Source organism: Alosa pseudoharengus, unplaced genomic scaffold (assembly GCF_046254945.1).
Source record: "Alosa pseudoharengus isolate Yale_2024_CS ecotype anadromous, Long Island Sound unplaced genomic scaffold, YU_APseudo_1.1 YU_APseudo_1.1_scf_8, whole genome shotgun sequence".
In the NCBI taxonomy this organism is placed as follows: domain Eukaryota; kingdom Metazoa; phylum Chordata; class Actinopteri; order Clupeiformes; family Clupeidae; genus Alosa; species Alosa pseudoharengus.
This window is the reverse complement of record NW_027468870.1, coordinates 6624551-6649163: the sequence shown is the minus strand read 5'-3', so window position 1 is coordinate 6649163 and position 24613 is coordinate 6624551. Positions and strand designations below refer to the sequence as shown.

Genomic DNA, 24613 nt, shown 5'->3' with positions numbered 1-24613 from the left:
CCCCCACCCACATTTCCCCTACCAGTCAGAGATTGTACTGGCCAATGAAGTGGCCAAATGGGTCCTTTTCAGGGGAAACTGCTGGCCACGTTGCAGTTACAAGTATGATTCCCTAACCCAGGGATTCCCAAACTGTGGTACGTGTACCACCGGTGATACGCAAGGGGGTCCGCGAGATTAAAAGGGCAATGTGGGAAAGGTGTTAAAATATATATTTTTTTAAATCTTAAGCCTGTGTTCTCTTTGTTCTTTGTGTTTCATAATGTTGTTCTCCACCCTGTTTTCTAGTGTGAGAGCTCATTTTGATTTTGTTATTTGTTATCATACGGCTAATTAAACATGATGCCTGGAATGCGTCAACAGAATGTGTTACGATTTTATGTGTCGAATGGTGGGCGTACGTACTGCACGTGAGCCGAGACAGCATGTAGGTGGTGGTACCGCTGCCCTGACCAGTAGGCCACAGGTTAAACAGACACAAACACAAACAAGTGCAGTCGTAGAGGAAACATGGCCTGGATGGGGGGGGTGGGGGTCAGATGCTCCTGCTACAGCCGTCTGTGCTGAACTGTGACTTTGGAGTGTGTGTGTGAGTGTGTGTGTGTGTAAGTTTGGAGTGTGTGTGTGAGTGTGTGTGTGTGTAAGTTTGGAGTGTGTGTGTGAGTGTGTGTGTGTGTGTGTGTGTAAGTTTGGAGTGTGTGTGTGAGTGTGTGTGTGTGTGTGTGTGTAAGTTTGGAGTGTGTGTGTGAGTGTGTGTGTGTGTGTGTGTAAGTTTGGAGTGTGTGTGTGAGTGTGTGTGTGTGTGTGTGTAAGTTTGGAGTGTGTGTGTGAGTGTGTGTGTGTGTGTGTGTGTGTAAGTAACCCTCAGGCAGGGGAGTGGGAATATATCTGATGACCACCCCCACTGACACAACCACTCTCTCTCTCTCTTTCTCTGTCTCTCTCTCTCTCTCTCTCTATCTGCCTTTCTTTCCCTCTTCTCATTCAGTCTCTCCATCCCTCCTGACACATGTCTATGAGGTCAGAGTGCTGCCTGTCAAATGTTTTCAAGTCATAATTCTGAGCTAATTCTATGTGTGTGTGTGTGTGTGTGTGTGTGTGTGTGTGTGTGAGAGACAGGGGGATACAGTAACACTACACTGTGAGGACATCAGTCTCTCAGCGCTGTGATCAGGTTGCATGACCGCTGAGTCAGTTGACTCAACACAAGACAAACACACTGACTGCAGAGAAACTCCACTAGTCATAAACGAAGCAAAGGAAGCCATTCAGTGTCACTTCTTATGTTATTATGTTATTTGCTTGTTGACAGCATTCCTGAAGGTATTTCATTAAAGCCTCCCTCTTTTAAATTATTTCCTACAACCTTAAACTTTAATATTTTTAAACATGACTGTTATAGTTATATCCCCAGTAGCTGATATACCCCCCCCCCCCCCCATCTGTATAATGACTTTGCTATATAAATCTGGTCTGAGACATAATATTAAATTAGCAGGCTTGTTTAATCAGAGTGGACGAAGGTCATCTGTGTATTTTAATGAAGTAACTGACATATAACGGTGTGTGGTGCCACACTTCAATTTGCTCCAGTGTCATAAATCTGGAAGGGAATCGAGGCGATGAAACGGCGTTGTGTTCGCCGATAACTACAACAGCTGATCTACAAACAATGAACACTGAAAATCCCCTTGCCTAGCGGAGGAGTGAGATAAATGGTGTTAAGTTAGGATCACGCAATCCACGCAGTTATGGTTTAATAATGGAATGATACAATGACAGGTCAAATGATAATGCGATCTTTATATCGTGAAATGTCTCATTTAAAATTTAACAAATGTATTAGGCCTAAGGGCTAAATTCATATGATGATAGGTGCATTCAGTGACACAAATTAATTGTGATTTATAAGGGTGTATTAACAACCCTTCATGAATGTAGGATATAGACATTTCTTGAACAAAAAGTTTATGGCAAAGACATATCTCAAGACACAAAAGAAGTAAAAATAGTCTGACAAATGGCGAGAAACCGTTGACCCTTATAGGCTAACTAAAGAGTGGGTCTGAATGCGCATCTTGTCAAGCCGTCATCCTCCCTCCGTGACCTGCGGAGAGACACTTTAGCCCGTACGCTCATCAGAACTGAGTGCGGACGGATAACGGCAGACTCACTCCTGTCATCAGCTTCGGGAACGTAAAACTGCTATGGCACAAGCCTCCTATCGCTTGTAGTTGTTTATAGGCTACTCCGGTTTTTGTCCGGACGGTCTTCAGTGGTGTGCGCGACACTGGTGGGGCAAGTTGCGGTGAAGTGAGATACTGTTGAGTGGAATCTATTAATGATCGCTGATCTTTAAAATTCAACGCTGGGTGCTGCAGGATACAGTGGCTATTTGGGAACTCAGAAGGACAGCGTCTGTTTCTCCAATGTGAAAATGGGATATACAGCGACATGTTTTTTTAACCCGAGAGGTTTTGAAGCGTTTTGTCCTCTTAATAAACTATGTATTTGTGCCGCTTTGTTGGGCACAGTTCTACTACGAGTTAACGCGGAGAACTGTCCATGGTCCTGCTCTTGTATCAACAGCACGGCGACGGTGTCCTGCCTAGATTCTCAAGAGACCGAGATACCTGGGGACATACCACCGTGGGTTAACGTTTTAATTCTTAGGGGCAACAATGTCTCCACGTTACCTGAATTCGCCTTTACCTCCAATGGGACCGAACTGGAGCTAGTCACTTTGCTTATGTCTCATAACAACATTCAAACAATTGAACCCTATGCATTTTGGGGACTTCCTCGCCTTCAGCTGTTGGATTTAAGTCATAACCGACTCGTTGCTATATCCGAAATGGCTTTTTATGGGTTGGAAGGGCTGCGGTATCTGCACCTGAATGACACCCTCACAGCTTTTGGCGCAAGACAGTTGTCCAGCGCGCTGTCCACTGAAAGTCTCCGCAACCTCCACACGCTGGAGTTGTCAGGGAACAGACTGAAAAGTGTTCCCTTGGCAAGACTTGATACACTTGATTTACACGCTCTCGTGTTGACTAACAATTTCATTGAGGTAATAGGTAAAGAGAACGTCACAAATTTTAACGAGTTCGGGAACCTTAACGTATTCCTGGCTCAGAATCCGTTTAGATGCACCTGTGACATCGAGGCGTTTTACCACTGGCTAAAAAACTCGTCTCAGTGCCCAGACTCGCACCGCCTGTTGTGCGCTCAGCCGGACGGGAAAAGGGGGATCCCGGTGGAGAAACTTCACCACGAGGACGTGGATTGTCGAAGCGCGGAGTTAGAGGCAGTTTCCTATGTCTTTCTAGGCATAGTTCTTGCTCTGATTGGAGTGGTGTTCTTGATGGTGTTGTATTTAAACAGAAAGGGTATCAAACGATGGCTAAACAACATTCGCGAAGCTTGTCGAGATCAAATGGAAGTGTACCATTATCGCTACGAGCAGGATTCGGACCCTAGGTTGGCCAACGTGGCGGTCTGAGGCTTGGCCAACCTCCCTCGTCCGCCACAATGACATTTCGACCAGCGATAGATACTGTATAGGCCCTAATATTTTCACTCATCACAAAGAGACGTTAATCTGTAGCTTTAGTGGCCTGCTTGCCGAACACATTCCTGGTCAGAATTGTCACACTAGAAGTGCTTGTCGACATGGACTTAGACTTACTTCAAAACATGGTCAAATACAAAACATGGTCAAATAGTTGCGCAGTCTTATACATTAAACGTAACATCTGTTACAGCTGATCAGTGTCTGATTAAACCATCATGCAAAGGTATAGTTAGTATTTACAGAGTTTTGTATAGTCTCTCCAGTCATTAGTAGAGCAAACTGAATATTTGGTGACCTGAAGCACATTGTGGTAAACCAGAGCAGTGTAACATACAGTGCTGATGAGTAAACGTGAGAGCACATGAGAGGTGTAGTGGGGGGCGGGTCAAAAACATAGTGACATGTAGAAACCAGAGGGGGTGTCTGTAGCATCGTGGTTAAGAAGCTGGGCGAGCATGCAGTAGCCTGAAAAGTTGTGGGTTCAATTCCCGGCACCCACCGTTGTGCCTCTGAGCTAGGCACCTATCCCCAGGTTGCTCTGGGGCTAATGTCATCCCTTGTAATATAATTGACATAAGTGCCAACAAATCTCTATGACAGGTGACAAAATATTAAGTTGCTTAGAATGTTTTTGTAATTGTTGTTGTCATGACAGACCTTCCCATGAAAAATTTGACAAAGTCCAACAGCTCTTTCAACTGCTCTAAGTTGTAAGCCTGCTGCATCCAACGACTGTGTATATTCAATGTTTCCTCTCTCACACTATGTTGTAAATAATATGCTATTATGAGTTGTTCAATATCAGTATGACCTAAATGTAAACTAGCATATAGATACCAGATATACATTTTTGTAAAACAGAGAACTGCATCAACAATGAATAAAACAATTCAAATAATCACCTTCAATATTCAAGTTCACTGATGATCTCTCATACATTTAGATGATGTCAGTCATGTTAATTATAATTTACAGACATGGTTTATTAACAATAGTGGTGCATACAGTGGAGAAACCCCCAAAAGCCGGACAGAGCTACGGGATATGACATGGGAGTAAGGCTTTTTGCCATACATATACTGCAATGTAGAGGTTGAGTGTGTGTCTGTGTGTGTGTAATTGTGCATGCATGTGTGTGTGCATGTGTGTGTGTGTATGTGTATGTGTGTGTGTATGTGTATGTGTATGTGTATGTGTATGTGTATGTGTATGTGCATCCATGTATGTATGGATTTTGTCTTTTGGGAAGTACACTTTTGACCAGGGCCATTCCTCGTCCTAAGTGATGGCTTGGGAAGACATTCCTGTTTCTAAGAAAAGAGCCATGACGGGCCAGGAGATGAATCTGGAACATAATTATAGAGGGGACAGGGATTAATCTGCCCGTGCGGAGGGGGGAGGAGAGGAGGGGGGTGGAGTAGGTTTAATTAACAGCCCTGGGCCAGGGGGGAGGTACGCCTCTGCCCTCAAGGTCAAACGGACATGGGTGGCACACACACAACATGCGCGTGTGTGCCAACATTGTGACGCAGTTAACATGAGCATGTCTGTGCCAACGCTACCCATGTGCAACCAATGGGTCATTCATTTTAAAAGTATATATATATATATATATATATATATATATATATATATTTATTCAGGTAGGACTAATTAAGAAATTACCGCAGCCAGGAAATGGATGCGGTCTCCTGCGCCGCTGATAATGTGATTGTGTGTGCTCCAGTGCCCCACCGCTAACATACTTCACCGCTAACATACTGTAGCTATGGCACCAGTGCCCCACCGCTAACATACTTCACCGCTAACATACTGTAGCTATGGCACCAGTGCCCCACCGCTAACATACTGTAACTATGGTACCAGTGCCCCACCACTAACATACTGTAACTATGGCACCAGTCCAGTGCTCCACCGCTAACATAATGTAACTATGGCACCAGTCCAGTGCCCCACCGCTAACATACTGTAACTATGGCACCAGTCCAGTAACTTGACTCTCGCCAGATGAATTTCGTTCCACCTAGCTCCGCCTAGCTCCACTCACATCCATCTGGGATCGGTTCCGTTGAGAGTGATTTCAGCACCAGATTGTATGGTAGAGCCAATCAGGACGCAGGGCGGGAGTTTCATAGATGTGACGTAGCATAGAAGCGACTGTGAGACTGTTCTCAGCGTCACAGGTTGGCTTCAATGTGAGTGGTTGAAGTAGCACGTCAATAGATGACGGACAAGTGGCTTATCCAATCATATGCAAGGATTGTTTGAAAAGGCCCAGCCTTCTGAAGCACCACTCCAATGGATCGATCCCAGATGGATGAGTGGAGCTAGGCGAAACGAAATTCATCTGGTGAGAGTCAGGTTACCAGTCCAGTGCTCCACCACTAACATACTGTAGCTATGGCACCAGTGCTCCACCCCTAACATACTGTCGCTATGGCACCAGTGCTCTACCGCTAACATACTGTAACTATGGCACCAGTGCCCCACCGCTAACATACTGTAACTATGGCACCAGTGCTCCACTGCTAACATACTGTAACTATGGCACCAGTGCCCCACCGCTAACATACTCCACTGCTAACATACTGTAACTATGGCACCAGTGCCCCACCGCTAACATACTCCACCGCTAACATACTGTAGCTATGGCACCAGTGCTCCACCGCTAACATACTGTAGCTATGGCACCAGTGTGCCCTGATGGGTGACTCCGTACAGCAGTGTGCCACTGGGTCTCTCGGACTTCTCCCCTGAGTAGCACAGACCATATGTAACAGTTACAACACATCTCTGGAGTTTCCTGCCACCTGGAATGTGATGATGAGAACGTGAGCTGGCCTCCTCGTTAAGTATTTCAGCTCTTTGACTGAGTGATAAGATATCCATATCCATGACCTTGGGCTCTGGGCTGTGGATTACTCAGAGAGGAATCAGATGCTGATAGACGTTTCATCAGGTTAATGCAAATAGTCTGTCATCTAGATAAAGAAGCCTGCAGAGTCACTATGGCTATTTGTTTCATGGAGACAGATTCAGATACAGCTCCCCAGGTTATCCTGACAGCTTCAGATGTCTGGCCTGCAGCTGGTTCTGATCTGGCGTGAATCTGCCCCAGGGGTGCCCTTGCGCGGGGCTATTGATCATCCTCTGGTCATGACCTTAGTAATGGTGTTGTGTGTTGGGATGGGCCAGCCCACACTCTTTACAGCCCTACGCGGACACTGAGCTCTGGGACAGCAGTGAGGCAGTGCTGCTAGAACTGATATGGAACACACTGAGTAGTGATCACTGGGACCCTTGTTCTAACAACTGTTATCAAGTGAAAAGGAGGTTAATATCATTCATAGTATCCCATGAGGGAAATTTGGTCTCTGCATTTATCCCAATCCGTGAATTAGTGAAACACACTCAGCACACAGTGAACACACAGTGAGGTGAAGCACACATTAATCCCGGCGCAGTGAGCTGCCTGCAACAACAGCAGCGCTCGGGGAGCAGTGAGGGGTTAAGTGCCTTGCTCAAGGACACTTCAGCCGTGCCTACTGGTCGGGGTAGAAACCGGAAGTCCGAAGCGCTAACCAGTAGGCCACGGCTGCCCCTAAGTGATGTGTTATTATTTTCTGAAATATACTACAGTGTAGTACCAGGTCCATCATGGCTAACATCACTCAAAAACGGGTGTATTTCAACAACCAAAGCACCCTCTATGAGCTTGGTGTGACTACTGCACTTATGCTAATGGCGTCTTCCTGGTGACCTTATATTTGATCCTACGGTCATTAGTAGGGGACTAAAGAGCTCTTGATCAGATGAAAGAGAGAAAGTACCTCTCCTTTAGACTCTCCGTATCCACTCTCCTGTGTCAGCTGCAGTTTGTAAATGCACAGTGTGCTGGAGGCAATGTGGATTCTGCCGCTGAAATATAAATCAGGAATACGGAACTCAGAAGGGAACCAAAGCATTCTGTGTTCCAAGACCAAGTAAACCAAAGCTTTCTCTGTTCTAAGACAAAGGAAACCAAGCGTTTTGTGTTCTAAGACAAAGGAAACCAAAGCGTTCTGTGTTCTAAGACAGGCGTTGTGGAGGGAAAAAGTAACCTGTACTAGGAGTGTTCCACTGAGGCCCGATTAACATGGTTTGACTGGAATAAATAGTTAAAGAGCAAGGCAACACAGAAACATTAGTCTGAAGCGCTTTAAATGATAATGGGCCTCGGCCAGACCGGCTTGCTCAGGTTCAGCACAGGAATGGGAGAGCCGTGCAGAACATTCTAGAAGCAGCAGCAGACGCAGACTGCAGCCCTGTGGGACAAGCAACACTGCCACTGCTGGCATGATCAGTTTGTGTCATTTTGGTTAATTACATTTTGTAAAGTATTTATTTATTATGCCCCTGAATGGCAAATATCATAGTTTTGTAAACATGGTTATATATAAAACAACACAGAATATACCAAACCTGAATATATAATACGGTTCTGTGCTGATTTTTATTATTCTTTATCAAATAGACAAAATGTTGTGAATACGTTTTCTCACTTTAACACCCTTTGGATTTTGTCATCTGTCAATACAAAATAAATCAAATCAAATCTACATGTAATAATGTAATAATTCCCAATTCAGCGATTTTCAACCTATTTCAACCCATGATCAAGAAAGTCACCATCGTCCATGGACTTGATCTGACTTGTTTGTTGTGCTTGTCTACGTCTTTGTGAAAAGTGCTTTTGAATGGCCTCTTGTGTTGTCTATGTTGTTATGTCTATGTCTTGATGTAGCCTGTGCCAACAGGAACGCTGTGCGACTACGCCACTCTGTCTGGCATCTGGCTATTTTGTGTTTGTAAACTATCTGTATTTTTAAATTCCTTTTGTGAAGCGACCTTGGGTGTCTTGAAAGGCGTTTTATAAATAAAATGTATAATTATTTTTATTATATATAGCGCTAAGGGAGTGCTCAATTAATCTAAAACCCATGAAAAGGGTCCTGCTCCTAGATAGTGCATTACCAGGCGTTCCAGCCACGCATCACAATGTCAAAGACTCCGCTCTCCATACACTCATGGTTCTCTTCATATCGTATACATCTTTCGCCTTTTACTAAAGATTTCTGTGGCAAGGACCACTATGAGTTGATATGAATTTTTTGATGCCCCACCTTATGGTGGGATCCCTCTGTGGGCGGTGGTAGTGTAGTGGTTAAGGAGCTGGGCTAGCGTGCAGTAGCCTGAAAGTTGTCGGTTCAATTCCCAGCTTCCACCGTTGTGCCCTTGAGCAAGGCACTTAACCCCAAGTTGCTCTGGGGACAATATGATCCCTTGTAATATAGCTGACCTATGTAAGTCACTTTGGTCAAGAAGTGTCTGCTAAATGTAATGTGATTCATTGTAGGTTGAAATGAGTTTGAGCCGTTATTTTAAGGTAAAATAAATTGTTGCTGTAAGTTGTATAGTAGACTTGTAAACAATGTTGTTTCATCTAATTTCCTGTGCGGTTCCCACTTGGGTCCGGATTTGATTTTGTTTTTATGAGACTAGAGAGCCCCAGGGAAGCAGACGACGCCCTTGCTGGTAGAACAGGGCCGATCTAATTAGACCCGTGCTTTAGGAAGCCTCACTCTGGGGAGAGACAGCCCATTATGGCAGAGTTTATCAGCAGAGCAGTCCCCTAGACACCAAATACCTCCATGTCTGGAGCTCACACACACGCACACATGCACGCACGCACGCACGCACGCACGCACACGCACACGCTCACGCACACACACACGCACGCACACACACATGCACGCACACACACACACACAGCCTCCTGAGTATGGGCTTAACGATAAACAAATGCGTAAAAAAGAAATTGATCTCCTGTGCTCTCAAGTCTAAATCACTTTGTCTACTGCACAAATCATCAACATGTTTATCACACAAATAAACAAGTACTCACAAACATGTGTCACCAAAAGGAGGAGTTTATTGGTAATGCTCAGTTCAAGTGTTGAGACCAGGTGAGGAGCACTCAGGTGAAGACACCTGCTCACTTGAAGGAAGAGACATTTGTAATGTCTTAGCTGATCTGAAGGAAAACTGACCTTGGTCATACATGAATGACCCTGTGAGCCCACAGGCCAGGTGTTCATGATGAGCGGCTGGTTAAAGAGCTCTGCGTCTCTCCCCTCAGCCTCCCAGCCCTCCTCCCCGCTGTCTCCTCCTCTACTCTTCTCCCCTCCTCATCTCCTCTCCTCTCTCCTCATCTCCTCTCCTCTCTCCTCATCTCCTCTCCCCTCCTCATCTCCTCCCCTCTCTCCTCATCTCCTCTCCCCTCTCTCCTCATCTCCTCTCATCTCCTCTCTCCTCATCTCCTCCCCTCTCTCCTCATCTCCTCTCTCCTCATCTCCTCTCCTCTCTCCTCTCTCCTCTCTCCTCTCTCCTCATCTCCTCATCTCCTCCCGTCTCCCCTCAGCATCTCCTCTCCTCTTACCCTTTCGCTCGTCTCTCCTCTCCTGCCTCCCCACAGCATCTCTCCCTCAGTCTCCCTTCATCCCTCTCTCCTCCTCATCTCCTCTTCTTCCCTTCATCCCTCTCTCCTCCTCATCTCCTGTTCTACGCTTCAAAGCCCATCTCCCCTCTCATGTCTACCGTCTTCTCTAGCCTCTCCCCTCTTCACCCCCTCTCCCCTCTCTCCACACCTCCTCTCCCCTCTTCAGCCCCTCTCCCATCTCTCCACACCTCCTCTCCCCTCCACACCTCCTCTCCCCTCCTCCTGTCTCCCCTCTCTCCACACCTCCTCTCCTCACCTCCTCTCTCCTCGGTCCTCTCTCCTCACCTCCTCCCCTCTCTCCACACCTCGTCTCCTCTCTCCACACCTCCTCTCCCATCCCTCCACACCTCCTCTCCCCTCTCTCCACACCTCCTCTCCCCTCTTCAGCCCCTCTCCCCTCTCTCCACACCTCCTCTCCCATCTCCACACCTCCTCTCCCATCTCCACACCATCTCTCCTCCAAAAGCCAATTACCTCCTGGACACCTCAACTCTGCCGCTCTCCCCAGCGCACCGCAGCGCTGCATATTTGTGCCGAGTTCAGCAGAACTGAACGGAACGGGGAGCACGAAGATTAAAGACGAGCAATCCGGGGGTCTCTTTGTGAAGCCCGCGCGCCTCCGTTCCACATCACGCACCGCCGGACGGGGTCAAGCAGACATTTCAATAGCAAATTATCTGCTCGGCGAGCGCACTCGATTAGCATATTAAAAACCAAATGCTGGCCTCAATCCTGAGTGCCAGGAAGGGGTTTTTTAAATTGAAGTTGGGACAGACGTTTTTACAAGACCTGTCACCTTACTTCACACATCACACTGCACTGCCTCAAGACTTCCAAATGACCCGAGTTGTACATTCCATTCTTATCCTGTGCAACCTAAAAAAAAAAACTAAAAAAAAAAACTAATGTTTCATGAAGATTCAATAAATCGATACACTATAGCAACGACAGTTGAGTTTTCCTGAAACTTTTTATTACACTCTTTAAAAAACAGCTATTTCTGCAGCCTACTTACACACACACACACACACACACATACACACACAAACACACGCACACCAGAATTCTTCGAGCTGAACTATTTGGTCTTATTTGGCCGAGGAAGTGACACAGGCCTGCTATGCTGGATACAGGGGGACCACTGCTTCCCCCTCAGGCAGGAGGTTAGCTTTGACTATATGTCTGCTATTTGCTATCTTAACGAGTTGTTACTGTTTTTCTCTTTCCACTGTCTAATTAGGGTTCATTAAGGTGGGCTGATTATGTTTGTTTACAGTCGCTGATGGCGGAGAGAGAATTTAATGTTCCCTTTTGGGGAGAGGCGTCAGCCATCGGCTTTAGCTTCACAGATAATGAATCCCATGTGTGGGGCAATTCCTGGAACTACAGCACCAAAATCAATCTCTGTTGTGTTTTTATCCCCCCCCCCCCCCCTTATGGTGAGGCAAGGAGAGGATTTAAAACAACACAAGCTACAGTCCCCTGTACACACTATCCACTTTACATTTTACTGTAAATAAGTTGATGAATATAAACACATTTGCATTTATATCTTCAGTTTCTACATTCATTAAAGGCTCTTTACAAATGAAACACCATCCTGCACTTCAGTTGTATATTTTATTATAATGTCTATCTAATGTCTAAATTTTTCTGACAAAAAAACATTCTATCACAGAATATGTTAATATTACATTTATAGGAAGTATTATTATTCAAACTCAATTCAATTCAGTCATGTTAAACACAGAGGCAGTTACATTACACTCTTGCTTGTATCTTTCTTGCGGTGTGAATTCACAGTTATAGGTGAGATTTGACATCAGAACAAACTTTAAAACCCATCTATAAATCCTTACGCATCACTAGCCTCAGTGAGAGGAAACTCCAGTCCACACAAGCCACACCTGTGCAGTCAGAAATAGAATAGAATAGAATAGAATAGAATAGAATAGACAATAGAATAGAATAGAATAGAATAGAATAGAATAGAATAGAGTAGAGTAGAGTAGAGTAGAGTAGAATAGAATCAAATAGAATAGAATAGACAATAGAATAGAATAGAGTAGAGTAGAGTAGAGTAGAGTAGAATAGAATAGAATAGAATAGAATAGAATAGAATAGAATAGACAATAGAATAGAATAGAGTAGAGTAGAGTAGAGTAGAGTATAGGCCGTTTGGCCTATTTTTGTTTGATTATTTTCTCATATTTACATAACTTGATTTACATATTTTTCTGATTTGTATATTTTATTCGTTAACATATCAACTCGTTTGTTATTTTTGTTGTTTTTTGTTGCGTTTTTTTCCCTTTCCGTGGTGGTTTTTTGTCTGTTTTTGCCTAAGAGACGGCATTCCATTGAAAGACCGTTATCTCCGTAACATTTAGGCCTACTATCCAACTCATCAGCATACGGACTCAGTGGCTGTTTCAGTCGGTTGACTGTCAGTTGGGAATAAGACTCCTCATTCAATATATGAACTTAAATGGCTGATGTAGTCGGTTGACTCTCAGCTGTGACATCGGTGGCTGATCTAGTCGGTGGACTGTCAGCTGGCCTAACGCAGGAGAAGGACACAGCTTGTGCATAGCTCTCTTTGGACTGTGTCAGTGTGAGAATGCCTTGCTGATGTTGGACCTACGATACACTGCCCTACAACTTTTGCAGTTGTCATCTTTCAACGCGGCTATCAGCGAAAATGTGCTCGACCTACTGTATGCCGGGCAACGGGGATATTACGCAGGAAACGCTACATCCATCGAGGATCCAGCCGCACTGTCATCAAGCCGACAACAGAGGATGGTATCCTCCTGTATCCCTGTGTCCCTTCACTCAGGTACAACTCCTCAACTCATCTTCCTGGTGCCTGTCAACAGCGATGGTCTGATGACCGCGTCTCACCAGAGCGTAGGCCAACTGACTCTGTCGTGTCAACTAGCCTACAAGCCATCTCATCTACCGAAGTTCTACCCCAGCGATTACACAGCTAGAGTTGGACTAAGTTAACACGGACTTTTCTTTATTTTAATTTCTTATTTATTTATTTTATTACTTGTTCATTTTTGTTTGTTGTCTGTCTTGTATGTCTACCGTTAGGTGTCTCGGGTACGCTGGCGATTACGCCGCTCCATCAGGCATCTTTTGTCTTGTGCGTCAATTGTTATTTTGTAAATGTGTTTGTTTGTCTTGATGTCGCGGGAACGCTGGCGACTACGCCGCTCCGTCCGGCATTTTTTGTCTTTTTGTTATCTGTAGTGTTTATGTAATCTCGGCTTCATTGAAAATGAGGGCTTCCCTCAATGACCCTCCGAGAATAAATAAAGGTTGAATGAATGAATGACCTCCTGCAGACTCTAGCACGGTCTAGCCAGTGAGTCAATCAGACACTGATTGACACTCAACACAGTAGACACTGGGGAATGGAAACCCTGAATGAGGTTTGAGATAAGGACTGAGATAAGAGTCGAACTGTGAAACTCTCCACACAGCCAAGAACGTGCCGGGTCAGGACTGAGCCTGGGACAGAGAGCTGTATGGAGGCTGTATAGAGATCTCAACCTCAAGCTGGTGTGTGGTGTGCGTTCTGGCGCGTAATGGCTGCCGTGGATCGCCCAGGTGAAACTATCAGGTCATCCAGAGCCAAAAACGGCACACTAAAATGCAGAGAAATCTCCTTACAGGAATATCTGATGATTACACTGAGCTACAGTAGGGGAGACCGGGGCTGGTTGTCTCACTGGTTGGTTGTCACATTGCTTATTCCAGGCACACTAGGTGATGCTGTGGTAAAATTTTGATATCAAACTGTTACCCTTTGATAGCTTACTCATTTGCACTAGGAATTTTGCTGAGCAGCATTGAAGTGAGGAGAACATTTTTAAATTTCATGGGTCAGAGTAAATTTTCATGTTGGTGTTGTTTTTGTATTGAGAGCTTGTAGGATATTAGTAGTTCAAAAACAAAACACTCATTAAAAAGCCAAAGGTAGTAGCTTTATTTTGAGTCATATTTTAGCTATCAAGTTAAAGCCATGTGGCAGCTAGGTTAACATTTTTGTCAAGAGGTCAGTTGGGGATGGTTGTCACATAGCTCATGGGGTTGGTTGTCACATGTGTTTGTTGTCACTGTGACACAGTTGTCACTGTGTTTGCAACTTTGTTTGCAACTTACATGATAATAAAGAGGTTTTAGCACTGAAAATGATTTTCATTTTATTTCTCAACACAGTAGACAATTCAAGTAACTGATCACCTCCTTTAATCCCATTGTTTAAACATAAGGGGCATTGATGACAACTATCATAGGGGTGGTATTCATATTAAAACTTATTTGCAGTTTCTAGCTTAAAAAACTAAAAAGTTATACATCATTTTTTAAGATCCCATTTTAGCACTGAAATCCCATTGAAACTCTATAGGGACAACCAACCCATTACCCTGTGACAACCAACCCCGTGATGGGGTTGATTGTCACATTGTGTCAGAGTGTCTTTGATGGTTAATTGCTCCCTGTTACAATACATTCTAAAAGTAAAAATTATACACATTTAAAGCCAAGACCCCAAGCTTTCATTTCATGTAGGAATTACTGCTGAAAGAGTTTTTGAAGATGAGCAATTCATGCATGAGTAAAAATTGTGACAACCAACCCCGGTCTCCCCTACATAGCAACAAGTAGGCAAGCTAAACAGCCAATTATAGCAATTGTTTTCGTGATGGCTCTCACGGCAATTCAATATGTTGAATACACAAATACACGCATACACGAATCGGCGGAGGTCAAATCGGTGTTGGCGAAGCTGTGCACACTGCACCAATTGGAGCTACAGATGCTATAGAGTCTATAGTTTCCCAACCTTGGGGTCAGGACCCCATGTGGGGTCGCCTGAAATTCAAATAGGGTCGGCTGACATACTGGGTATCTGACAATTGACCAGTACATTACATAAAAATATACATAAATTAAATTAAAAAAATATTAAAAACCCCATGATACCCAAGTTAGGTAATGGTTATACTTTAGTTATTGTCCAGTACGGAAATGTGTTCTCTACAATTTACCCATCTGGTGGTAGTGTGCACACAGTTTTACCTGACTTTAAGTCATTACAATCTAGAGAAGTAAAAATAAACTTAGACTGCCCGAATGAGATGTTTGATTGACGGAATTATGCTTGATCAATGTTCAAAACAAAGTAGCAAAACAACCAGGCGCGCATAGACATTTGGGGAAAATCAATACCGCTCTCGTCAGGATGTTACAGCAGAGATGAGTTGCACTCTCTCCCGCAACATGTGAATGATTGGGGTCCCCAATGCTTTGAGACATCAAAATAGGGTCTCCAGCAAAAACAGGTTGGGAGCCCCTGCCTTAGACAGGCATTATCAGACATCTGACCATCTGACCATCAGCCTGGTCTGTGATCCCTATAAGAAGGGGAGATGTGTTAGAGAAAACAGCACTATGTGTTCCTCTATCTACTACTACAAACAACAATTAAAAACCAAAGTCCAGAATCCAGCAGAACAGGGAAATGAGGTGAACTAATTAAGAGTGCTGAATCTTCAGAAGCATCGGGTTACGCTAGATCAATACTCTGCAGGAGGATTAAAAAACAGCAGGTGTGCTGTGGGCCCTAATCAATGTTCACAAGCAGCGCTCTGTGTTGCTCTGGGATCTCGGATAGGATGAATGTGAGAATTATCTCCAGGATTACATTCACATCCTGTCAGGTCAGAGGTCGCCACCCTGGACGCTTCCACAACAACCCGAGGACTCGAGGGGTTGTGAGTGCAGAACACTCTCGGCTTACAGCCACCGGTAACTAGCACCTGGGGACCAAGGAGAATCGGTTCCTTAATCTCATTCCCTTGTTTCAAGGCATTCGGTCGGCCTGTGGAGACCATATAAATAGATACAATGAGAGCTTGATTTTGTCTAAGGTAATACACAAGGCCTGACCTGAGTCATCTGAGTCAAGGTATTTTTTCTCGAGGGAGCACTTAACCATTTTTACCTGACTTCAATTCAAACAGCATGTACTGTATATCATTGACACTGACATGACACACTGCCTGTGTGCAATCTGTGAATCTACAAACACATGCACGTCAGTGCAATATTACAACCAAACAGAACAAGTGTCATAGTGCAATGTCAGTTACAACATTGACAAACTTAATATCTTGCGTTATATTGTAACTTCACTGTTACATACACTGTAGTGTAAAGTAACATACTGAATAACAATGCATTGTGACTTATTGTGCTCACATGCTATGGCTACATGGGGGTAGCAGGTGCATGTGGAAACAATTACAACCAAACTTGAATGCACTTTACATTTGAACTAACTTTAAGTTTACATTGCAGTTTTATGTTTATTCCATTTTTGTAAATGAGGAAAACAATAATGCATCTCACCTTTTTCATTTAAACATAGGTCAGACTACAGAACCCTTGCCTACTCTGATAGAAGTGAACTAAAATGGGGAAAGTTTGATGGACATAAAAATAATAGGAAATACTATTTTTACCACTACAGGCCACAGTGCTCTGTTCTAAACTGCAGTTTCATACTGAATCAATAACGCTGGTTGTGCAACACTGTCATCAAGCTAAGCAAGTGAAATAAAGTCCAGCTTGTGCTTTTGATAACCCATGTATTCTGTATCTTATTTCTGTATACAGACTGGTGAGTAGTGTGCTGTGTCATCTCCGGAACAAGAGACCCAGTGTGACTGATGATGCATACTCGTACAGGACCAGGGGCAGGTCTCCCATGACTGCCATAGCAACAAGGTCTTAGCCATTCATTAGGTCCTGACAAACTGCAGCCTTTTGGAGGACTCATGGTATCATATCTTTTACTGTGTGCTCAGGGACCTCTACCTTCAGTGTACTCCACAAATGCCTGTCTGCAACTCCAGCACATCCAATATTTAGTTTTAATGAAATGTTTTAATTACATTTTAGAGGTTATCAACTGAGAACACTAAAAGTAGAACAGAAAGATTGTGTGTGTGTACACAAACCCACACAGTATGTGCAAGCAGACAGGTAGCATATAATAATAATAATAATAATAATAATAATAATAATAATAATTAGTAATATTATTATTATTATTATTATTATTTATTTATAGCACTTTTCAAGCACAGAGACAAACAGACAAACAAGAAACCAAGCAATGGTAATAATAATAATAATAATAATAATAATTATTATTATTATTATTATTTTATTATTATTATTATTATAATAATAAATAAAAGGGCAAACTACCAAACACAAACTTAACTCAATATAAGAAACAAAAGAAAAAATATACAGTATAGGCCTACCCAAAGTCAAACAAACAAACAGAGTGTATAGACTATATTACATGTAGACTGGAGCATATGCATATTTCTCTCTTTTCTCTGGGAGCTGAATGTGAGTGTGGGACATTAAAGCACTGCTCTCTCCCTGGTACCCAGAGGACATTACTGTAATCCTCAGGCCCACAGCGAGCTGCATTAACGCCCAGTGGAAAATAACCAGTCAGTCCTGCAGGAGAGGAACCCACAGAGCGTGTCCTTCAATCTCTCATTTAAGTCTGTGGGTTTGGACAGGACAGGCAGGGGTGATGAGGCACATTTAATAAGACAGACTCGGAGCTCAGCCCTACACACCAGGCTTCTGTCTCAGTCTGCCTACTACTCAAGGCATTGGTACAGTCTGCACACATCTATGATCAGACATCGCATGTAAAGATACGTTGGTCTACAGTCTATAATCTATGACTACTTAGAACCTCTCCACAAACATGTATGTAATACGTACCGTAACTGATAACAATGCTCTTCAATTCTACTGTAAAGAGCATTAACTGAGAGACAGAGAGGTCAAATATGTCCCCGTTTCGGCCCTTGCTACTTCATACATTATTACTATAATCTGTCTGTCTTTGGTTGAAAATGTTGACTTGACTCAGTGGCTCATCCATCGTTGACTTGACATAGTCTATTGGGTCTATGATAGTCTATTAGGCTGTTGTCATCTGAGGAGAGAACCAGATATATCTGTGCGTCATGTGCATACCTATACTTATCAATGTTGTTCAGGAGCATCTGGCCCAAAGGTAGTAAATAAAGATTAAACAGAACGGGTCCAATAACTGCTCCTTGAAGGAACACCCAGAGCCTTAATGATAGATCTATACATGGCTATGGGAACAGCATGTCAACACCGGCCTTGTGAATTAGAACTGAACGAATTAAGGACTGCTCCAGAATGTCCTACTCAATGTTCCAAAGTGTCCAGCAATATTCTATGATCTACCGTGGCAAATGCAGCACTGAAATCCAGTAAAACAGAGTTAAAGGAGAATTCCGGTGTGATATTGACCTAAAGTGTGTTGAAACATGATACAGAGTGTGAACGTATGTCTCATAGCTCATCTCAGCTAATCACAATTAGCCTCAGCAACAGGCAGGTCATCAGCCGACTTGGGAACAGATCCACCAGCTGTCATCCAACTCTGGAACCAACACAGGGTCAGCTTCCACCTTGGGAACAGGCTGCCCAATTCATGAACAGGAAACAGAACAGGCTGACTAAAGGGCTGTTTACACCAATAATGATAAATATAACTGCAAAAACATATTGCTCTAGCCAATATAAATGACAACGTCCACACATAAACTATAATGACAACGACATGAATAACGTTATTGTTGGGGATCAGAGTGATTTTGAGAATGATAAAAAAGCTCACAGACAATCAGAATCCATAGCATTTTAGATATCCATGAACACGAGAAGAGACCGTCCTTATTGCTGGTCAGTGTGGGTGCTCATATATTCACATATAGTTTTAGTTATAGTTATCTTTAGTTATTGTTTCTGGTGCGTGAAAAGCCCTTAAGGGTCAAACTCGAACACTCTGGTGAGTCTGGCGTGGCGGGTGTGCACTCTGTTGGGTCAGAACCTTCCATTGCCTGGGTCCACCAACCATTGTCTGATTTTTTAAAGTATTTATTTAGACTAAAAAACTTCTTCACAATGGAATGGAATGGTTTCAGGAATCACTGGAACACCTTTTTACTAGCATTCCCATTACACTTTCATGAGGTGATTACTAAAGGTTCTTGGGATAAATGTAATTAATTAGGCTGTACCCTACATGTTTTCCTGAAGACTGACTTAAGAGAATTGAATGAATTGAGGGAACATTACTGCTCCTGTTTCAGACTTTCAGGATATTCGACTCTGCTGCCCTCTTTTGGATTTTAAACTCTACAGCGCTACAGTTATCCTCCTTTTTATAAAGGAGAATACATACCTCCTGGAAGGCTCAGCAATGATATTGTGCAACCACACAATAAAATACACCCATTGAAAATAACACATTTTTAAAAAATATATATTTTCTTAAGTATTCAACCACCAGTGATTTTGAGTTCCAGATGCTAAATTATTACAGATAGTACAGATATGACACTCAGGGCCGGAGTTCCCTATAGACCCTTTCAACAATAAAAACAATGCTTGAACTTTCTATTTGGTTCCCAATCTACTTCCTCTGCATTAAGATAACATATGGAATGTTAAAACGGAAGCCTTGTGGGGCCAACTATGATGCTGATAATGGAACTCTCTTGAAAGGGTCTATACGCACACTACGCAAGTTGCATAGGGCCCCGCAAGTCATGAAGTCCTGAAGCCCTGCCTCACTGACCTCTTTACCTGTCCCAGGCAGCAGAGTGGACCACGGAGAGGAGGACTATGTGTCTGTATCCGCAAGGTCACCTGTGGTTTAAACCGCATCAGCCAGTAATATAGGTCTAAAAATTAGGGAAATTAACTTCATCCTATTCATCCTCATCCTTTACTGAAAATCAGGGATTTTAGAAAAGGTTCAAAGACAAAAACCAGAAACGAACAACATTTATTCGTTATAATGTCCTCCTAATTGGCTCGTGAGTCCATATACCGAGTTTGGTTTTGATAAGTGAAAGCCTTGCTGAGATATCACTTCACTTCCTGTTTCGAGGCTTCGCCGTCAAACTTGATTGGTCGTCACAGGAAACGGGTTTTGAATATAGCTCCAAAAAGCAATACATTTGTGAATCATGGTATGACGATCATCTGCGTCAAGTTTCGTGACAATCGGATAAACTTTGTGACCTGTGAGAACTTTTAAGGGTTTTTAATTAAATCCAATATGGTAGCCGGATCAATTATGTTGACGTCACAAATTCACATCTGTCGGATTTAGGACCTCCCACAGTATTAACAGACACCAATAGTAAGTTTTAATTCCAAACACATCACCCGTTACAGGCCAAAACGTAATTTTGCTTATTATAGCACCACTTATGGGTGAAAAGTCATCAAATGTATTGAGCATCCTCCTTATTGGGTCCTGACCCCATGTATTGAGTTTGGTTCTGATACGTGAAAGCTTTGCTGAGATATTACTTCACTTCCTGTTTGGGGAATATGGTGCAATATGGTCCAATATGGTGGAAATTGACATCATGGGGTGCGTTGAGTTTGGCTTCATCCAAGGATTCCAAATATACCTCAATGTGTACGGTTGAAACGTTAACCGCATAGATGTAATGCAAAATTTGACAATGGTGGTGGCGCTAGAGCACTTGACATGAAACTTAGTGAAATTAATCATATTACTGTACCGAATCAATGTGCCAAATTTCCCAACTTTTTACTGTATGGTTCAATGGCAAATGAGTGTTTCGTTATAATAATAAGAAAATGTAGAATCACTGTGGGTTGCCTCGCAGCTTCGCTGCTTGGCCCCCAATAATATAGGCTACCAAAGACACTAGGGAAATATCATGCTGTTGGTAGCACGCATAGGTTAGGCTATTACAGGGCTTAAAGCAAGGACATTTTCTGTATCTGAAGTTAGGCTGTCAGGCATTTTTGAAGATCTAATATTATACAGGTTAATTGCCTACTTTCAAATCTTGCTCCACGCCTGAATTCGGTGTTTTTAACAGTTAGCCTTGATATCTATTCTACTTTGATTAAGTTTGTGCAGGTTTAGGTATTTTTGGCAACTTTAGAACTCCTTCTACTGTAGAGTCGCAATGTACTCTGCTCTTAATAGCAAACTTCTTGCGACTTATCCCCCCTGCACACAATGCAAATGCTTTTGTTGTGGAGCTGAAGGATTAACAAGAGGCAAAGACTATCTCCAAAGAGCTATATACTGACTTTCTTGGTGTTTTAAACCCCCAATGTTGTCTTTAAGGCAGTGCTACCTGGAAGGCCCTAGGGTTAGGCATGGTTAGGTTGAGGTTAAGGTTAGGCTTCAGGTTAGGATTAGGTTGCAGCGGTGGCAGCGCTGCCTGGAAGACAACGTTGGGGGCTTAAAACACCACCAAGCATCTACTGTACTGACAAGGTAATATTTCACGATTCTCGCAAGATTTGCCAGGCTGCCGCTCTTGGAAGTTGCATGGCTGGTTTTCTCGATAGGAACTTATGCTGTACAGCTATGCTAGGTGAACGATTTGCCTATTACAAGTTTGTTTACCATCAAATTGGCTTTGTAAAGGTGAGAACCTTGCATAGTGTACCTTTAAGGCTGTTGGGCAGAAAAAAAAAGTAATTGTCATTACCATTTTCCTGCATGGGTATGAGTGTTGTTTGACGATATACTCCTTTACTACCCACTTACCCACTCATATACCACTCTTTCTCTCTTGAAATAACCTGCTTCCATGTCAGTTCTTTTAGCCTCTTCCTTCCTAATGGATGGTTTGTAGTGCTAGGCTTAATCAATTTTATCATAGAGATATTTCTTATTACCTATTGTTGAAGACTATCTTTTTTTCTATTTTTCCCATCCTACCCAAAACATCTAGCATATGAAACTTGCCAGGCCTTATCTGGCCCCTGGGCCTTATGTTTGACACCCCTGGCCTATAGTATTGTGCCACCGTCCTTAATTTGTAAAGGCAATGTAATTTTTAAAGGAATGATACTAGCCATTATTCTATAATGTTCTAATCGGTTACCATTTAGAGGAGAGAACTTGGAACACTGGAACGGAATCAAAAAAATAATGTTTTGCTCAGAACGAACCCAAATGAAAATCATTCTGTTTTCAGTCCCTGCTGGAAATAGAATGATTTCAGAGCACCCTTGACTACAGTATGGGACTATGAAAGGTTATTGGTGTAAAAAGGCATGTTTCAAAACCCACGTTTACCGATACCATATTTTTACATAATGTGGACTGGAGGCTGTTAAAAAATCTGTAGAATTTCATCTGCACATGTTTTTTTTCACCCATCTACCACAGCAAGAAACTAACAAGGACATCCAAAGAATTGAATCGATTGAGGGAAGCAAATTAAACTGTTGCCATTTCAGGTTTGTATTTATTCTAGATTAACTATACTTGAGTCTCCTCTACACCAGTGAAAATTACTCCCACAAAGTCAGAAATTTGATTTAAGATTTGTTCAATAATCTGGTGTTGTTGTGTGTTTTTATTCAACATTACATGTAATAGCAATGATTGGAAAACAAGATCTACCAGTATCATTGTAATTCATGACAATAATAAACAGACCATTATTCTATTATTAACATTGTATAAAGATATCTGGTTCCTGCAATGAGAATAAAACTCTAAAGTGTAGTTTCATAAATAATCCCAAAGCTCAAACAAACAGCTTTAATCAATACCGTGGTGACATAATCAAATAACAGCTGTATAATGCATGTGTTGTAATTAGTACAGAAGAAGATTCACATTGCAAATAAGCAAAGTTTGACAACATTTCCCTGGTTAACCAGTTTTCTTCTATAATGATCTCCTTTGAGATTTCTATCAGTACATATATTTCAGACGCAGCTACTGATCTTCAGTTAGCGTCCGGACAGGGAACTATAGATGACTTCCAGGAATATGTCTTGTCATTATACTTATACAGAGACATAATGTTCAATCTCTTCTGATTATATCTATGTCTTATATTAATCTATATTAATACTATTATCTGTAATTAACAGACAGGAACAATGTTTATCACAACTTATTTAGAGGCAGTCTGTTGGCACTTTGCATATGCTGCACTTAAGCAGAGAACACATGGACTGAAATGGCAAAACTATTGGGTAAACAATTTCACAATGACCATGTTTTAATACAAAACTGTTACTAACACTTTGTTTTAAATGTATTTGTTTGACACACATTTATGTGTTTTTGTGCAGATGTTAAACAGCGTTTCTGTCTTAATGTAATGTTTTCAGGCATTCCTGTTTAGCGTTACTCCTCAGCTTGACTGTAAGATTTTAGTGCTTTTAGTAGAAGGACCTGATTGGCAATCTCAGTCATGCTGAACCTCAGAGCAGCTTTCTCAAATGGCACTCTCATCCACCCTCCAGGGTTTAATGTGGTTGGATTCACAGCCATGCCACACGCCAATCTCTATCTCATTTTCCTGGGTGTGATTTATGTACTCACTGTTCTGTTTAACTGCTTTATTCTGTGCATCATTTGGCTTGACCATAAATTACATACTCCTAAGTTTCTGGCCGTGGCCAACCTTGCTGTGGTGGACATCCTGTTTAGTTCATGTCTCATCCCTAGCATGCTGAAGACGTTCTTGTTTAAAGATGGGTTTGTGCCGTTCAACCTGTGCCTCGTTCAGATGGGCGTTTACTACTGTTGCAGTTCACTTGAATCCTTCTCCTTGGCAGTGCTGGCATACGACAGACTGATCGCAATCTGTATTCCTCTCAGACAACACGCCATCAACACAAACACCAACATGCTATGCATTCTGGGAACTGTCTGGGCCTTCTGCGTGGCAATAATAATATTTTCAACAACGATAATGAAAAGACTGACGTTCTGTGGCTCTGTACAAGTGAACAGCTACTTCTGTGACTACTCTCCCGTCTACAGACTGTCCTGTAATGACTACTCACTACAGTGGGCCACTGCTGTGACCCTCAGCATTATCATCCTGTTCGGACCTCTCACCTTTATTGTGGTATCTTACGGTAGCATCTTGATAGCTGTTTTCAAAATGAAGAATGTAGGGAACCGGTACAAAGCATTGGCTACCTGCACAGAGCATCTCATACTTGTGGCCATTTTCTATGTTCCGACTTTGACTTTGTACATCATCGGGTTCTTCTTGTACCGGCCGGATCCAGACATCAGGATGGTGACGTTGTCCATGTCTGCCTGCATGCCGCCCTGCCTGAACCCTGTAGTGTATTCCCTGAAAACAAAAGAGATCAAAAGTAAAGCACAGTCAATGTTCTGTAAAACCACAGTGAGGCCTGAGAACAAACAGAAACCATGATGTGAATCTGTGCCTATTAATGTTCATCAGTTGTTTTCTAGATAAATGTACATTGTATATTTCCTCCATACATGTATATTGATGCTAACAGACAGAATATGCATTAATGTTATAATTTGTTAGATTTACTGATGTTATTGTAGTCATAGTGGA

The 24613-nt window shown here is 42.7% G+C and overlaps 2 protein-coding genes and 1 non-coding gene across 3 annotated transcripts; all 3 read left to right on the top strand.

The window, feature by feature from the left end:
* Positions 1-388: 388 nt before the first annotated feature.
* On the top strand, positions 389-3502 carry tpbgl (trophoblast glycoprotein like). The gene is made up of 2 exons (XM_076274320.1): positions 389-410; positions 2535-3502. The coding sequence occupies exons 1-2, from the start codon at positions 389-391 to the stop codon at positions 3500-3502; spliced, it is 990 nt and encodes a 329-aa protein (XP_076130435.1).
* A 5132-nt stretch (positions 3503-8634) lies between these two features.
* LOC143112938 (U5 spliceosomal RNA) lies at positions 8635-8749 on the top strand. Its single transcript, XR_012984812.1, has one exon. It is a non-coding gene; the product is annotated as a U5 spliceosomal RNA (small nuclear RNA).
* A 14730-nt stretch (positions 8750-23479) lies between these two features.
* LOC143112066 (olfactory receptor 5P80-like) lies at positions 23480-24460 on the top strand. Its single transcript, XM_076274316.1, has one exon. It carries the CDS (start codon positions 23480-23482, stop codon positions 24458-24460), a length of 981 nt encoding a protein of 326 aa, XP_076130431.1.
* Positions 24461-24613: the final 153 nt, after the last annotated feature.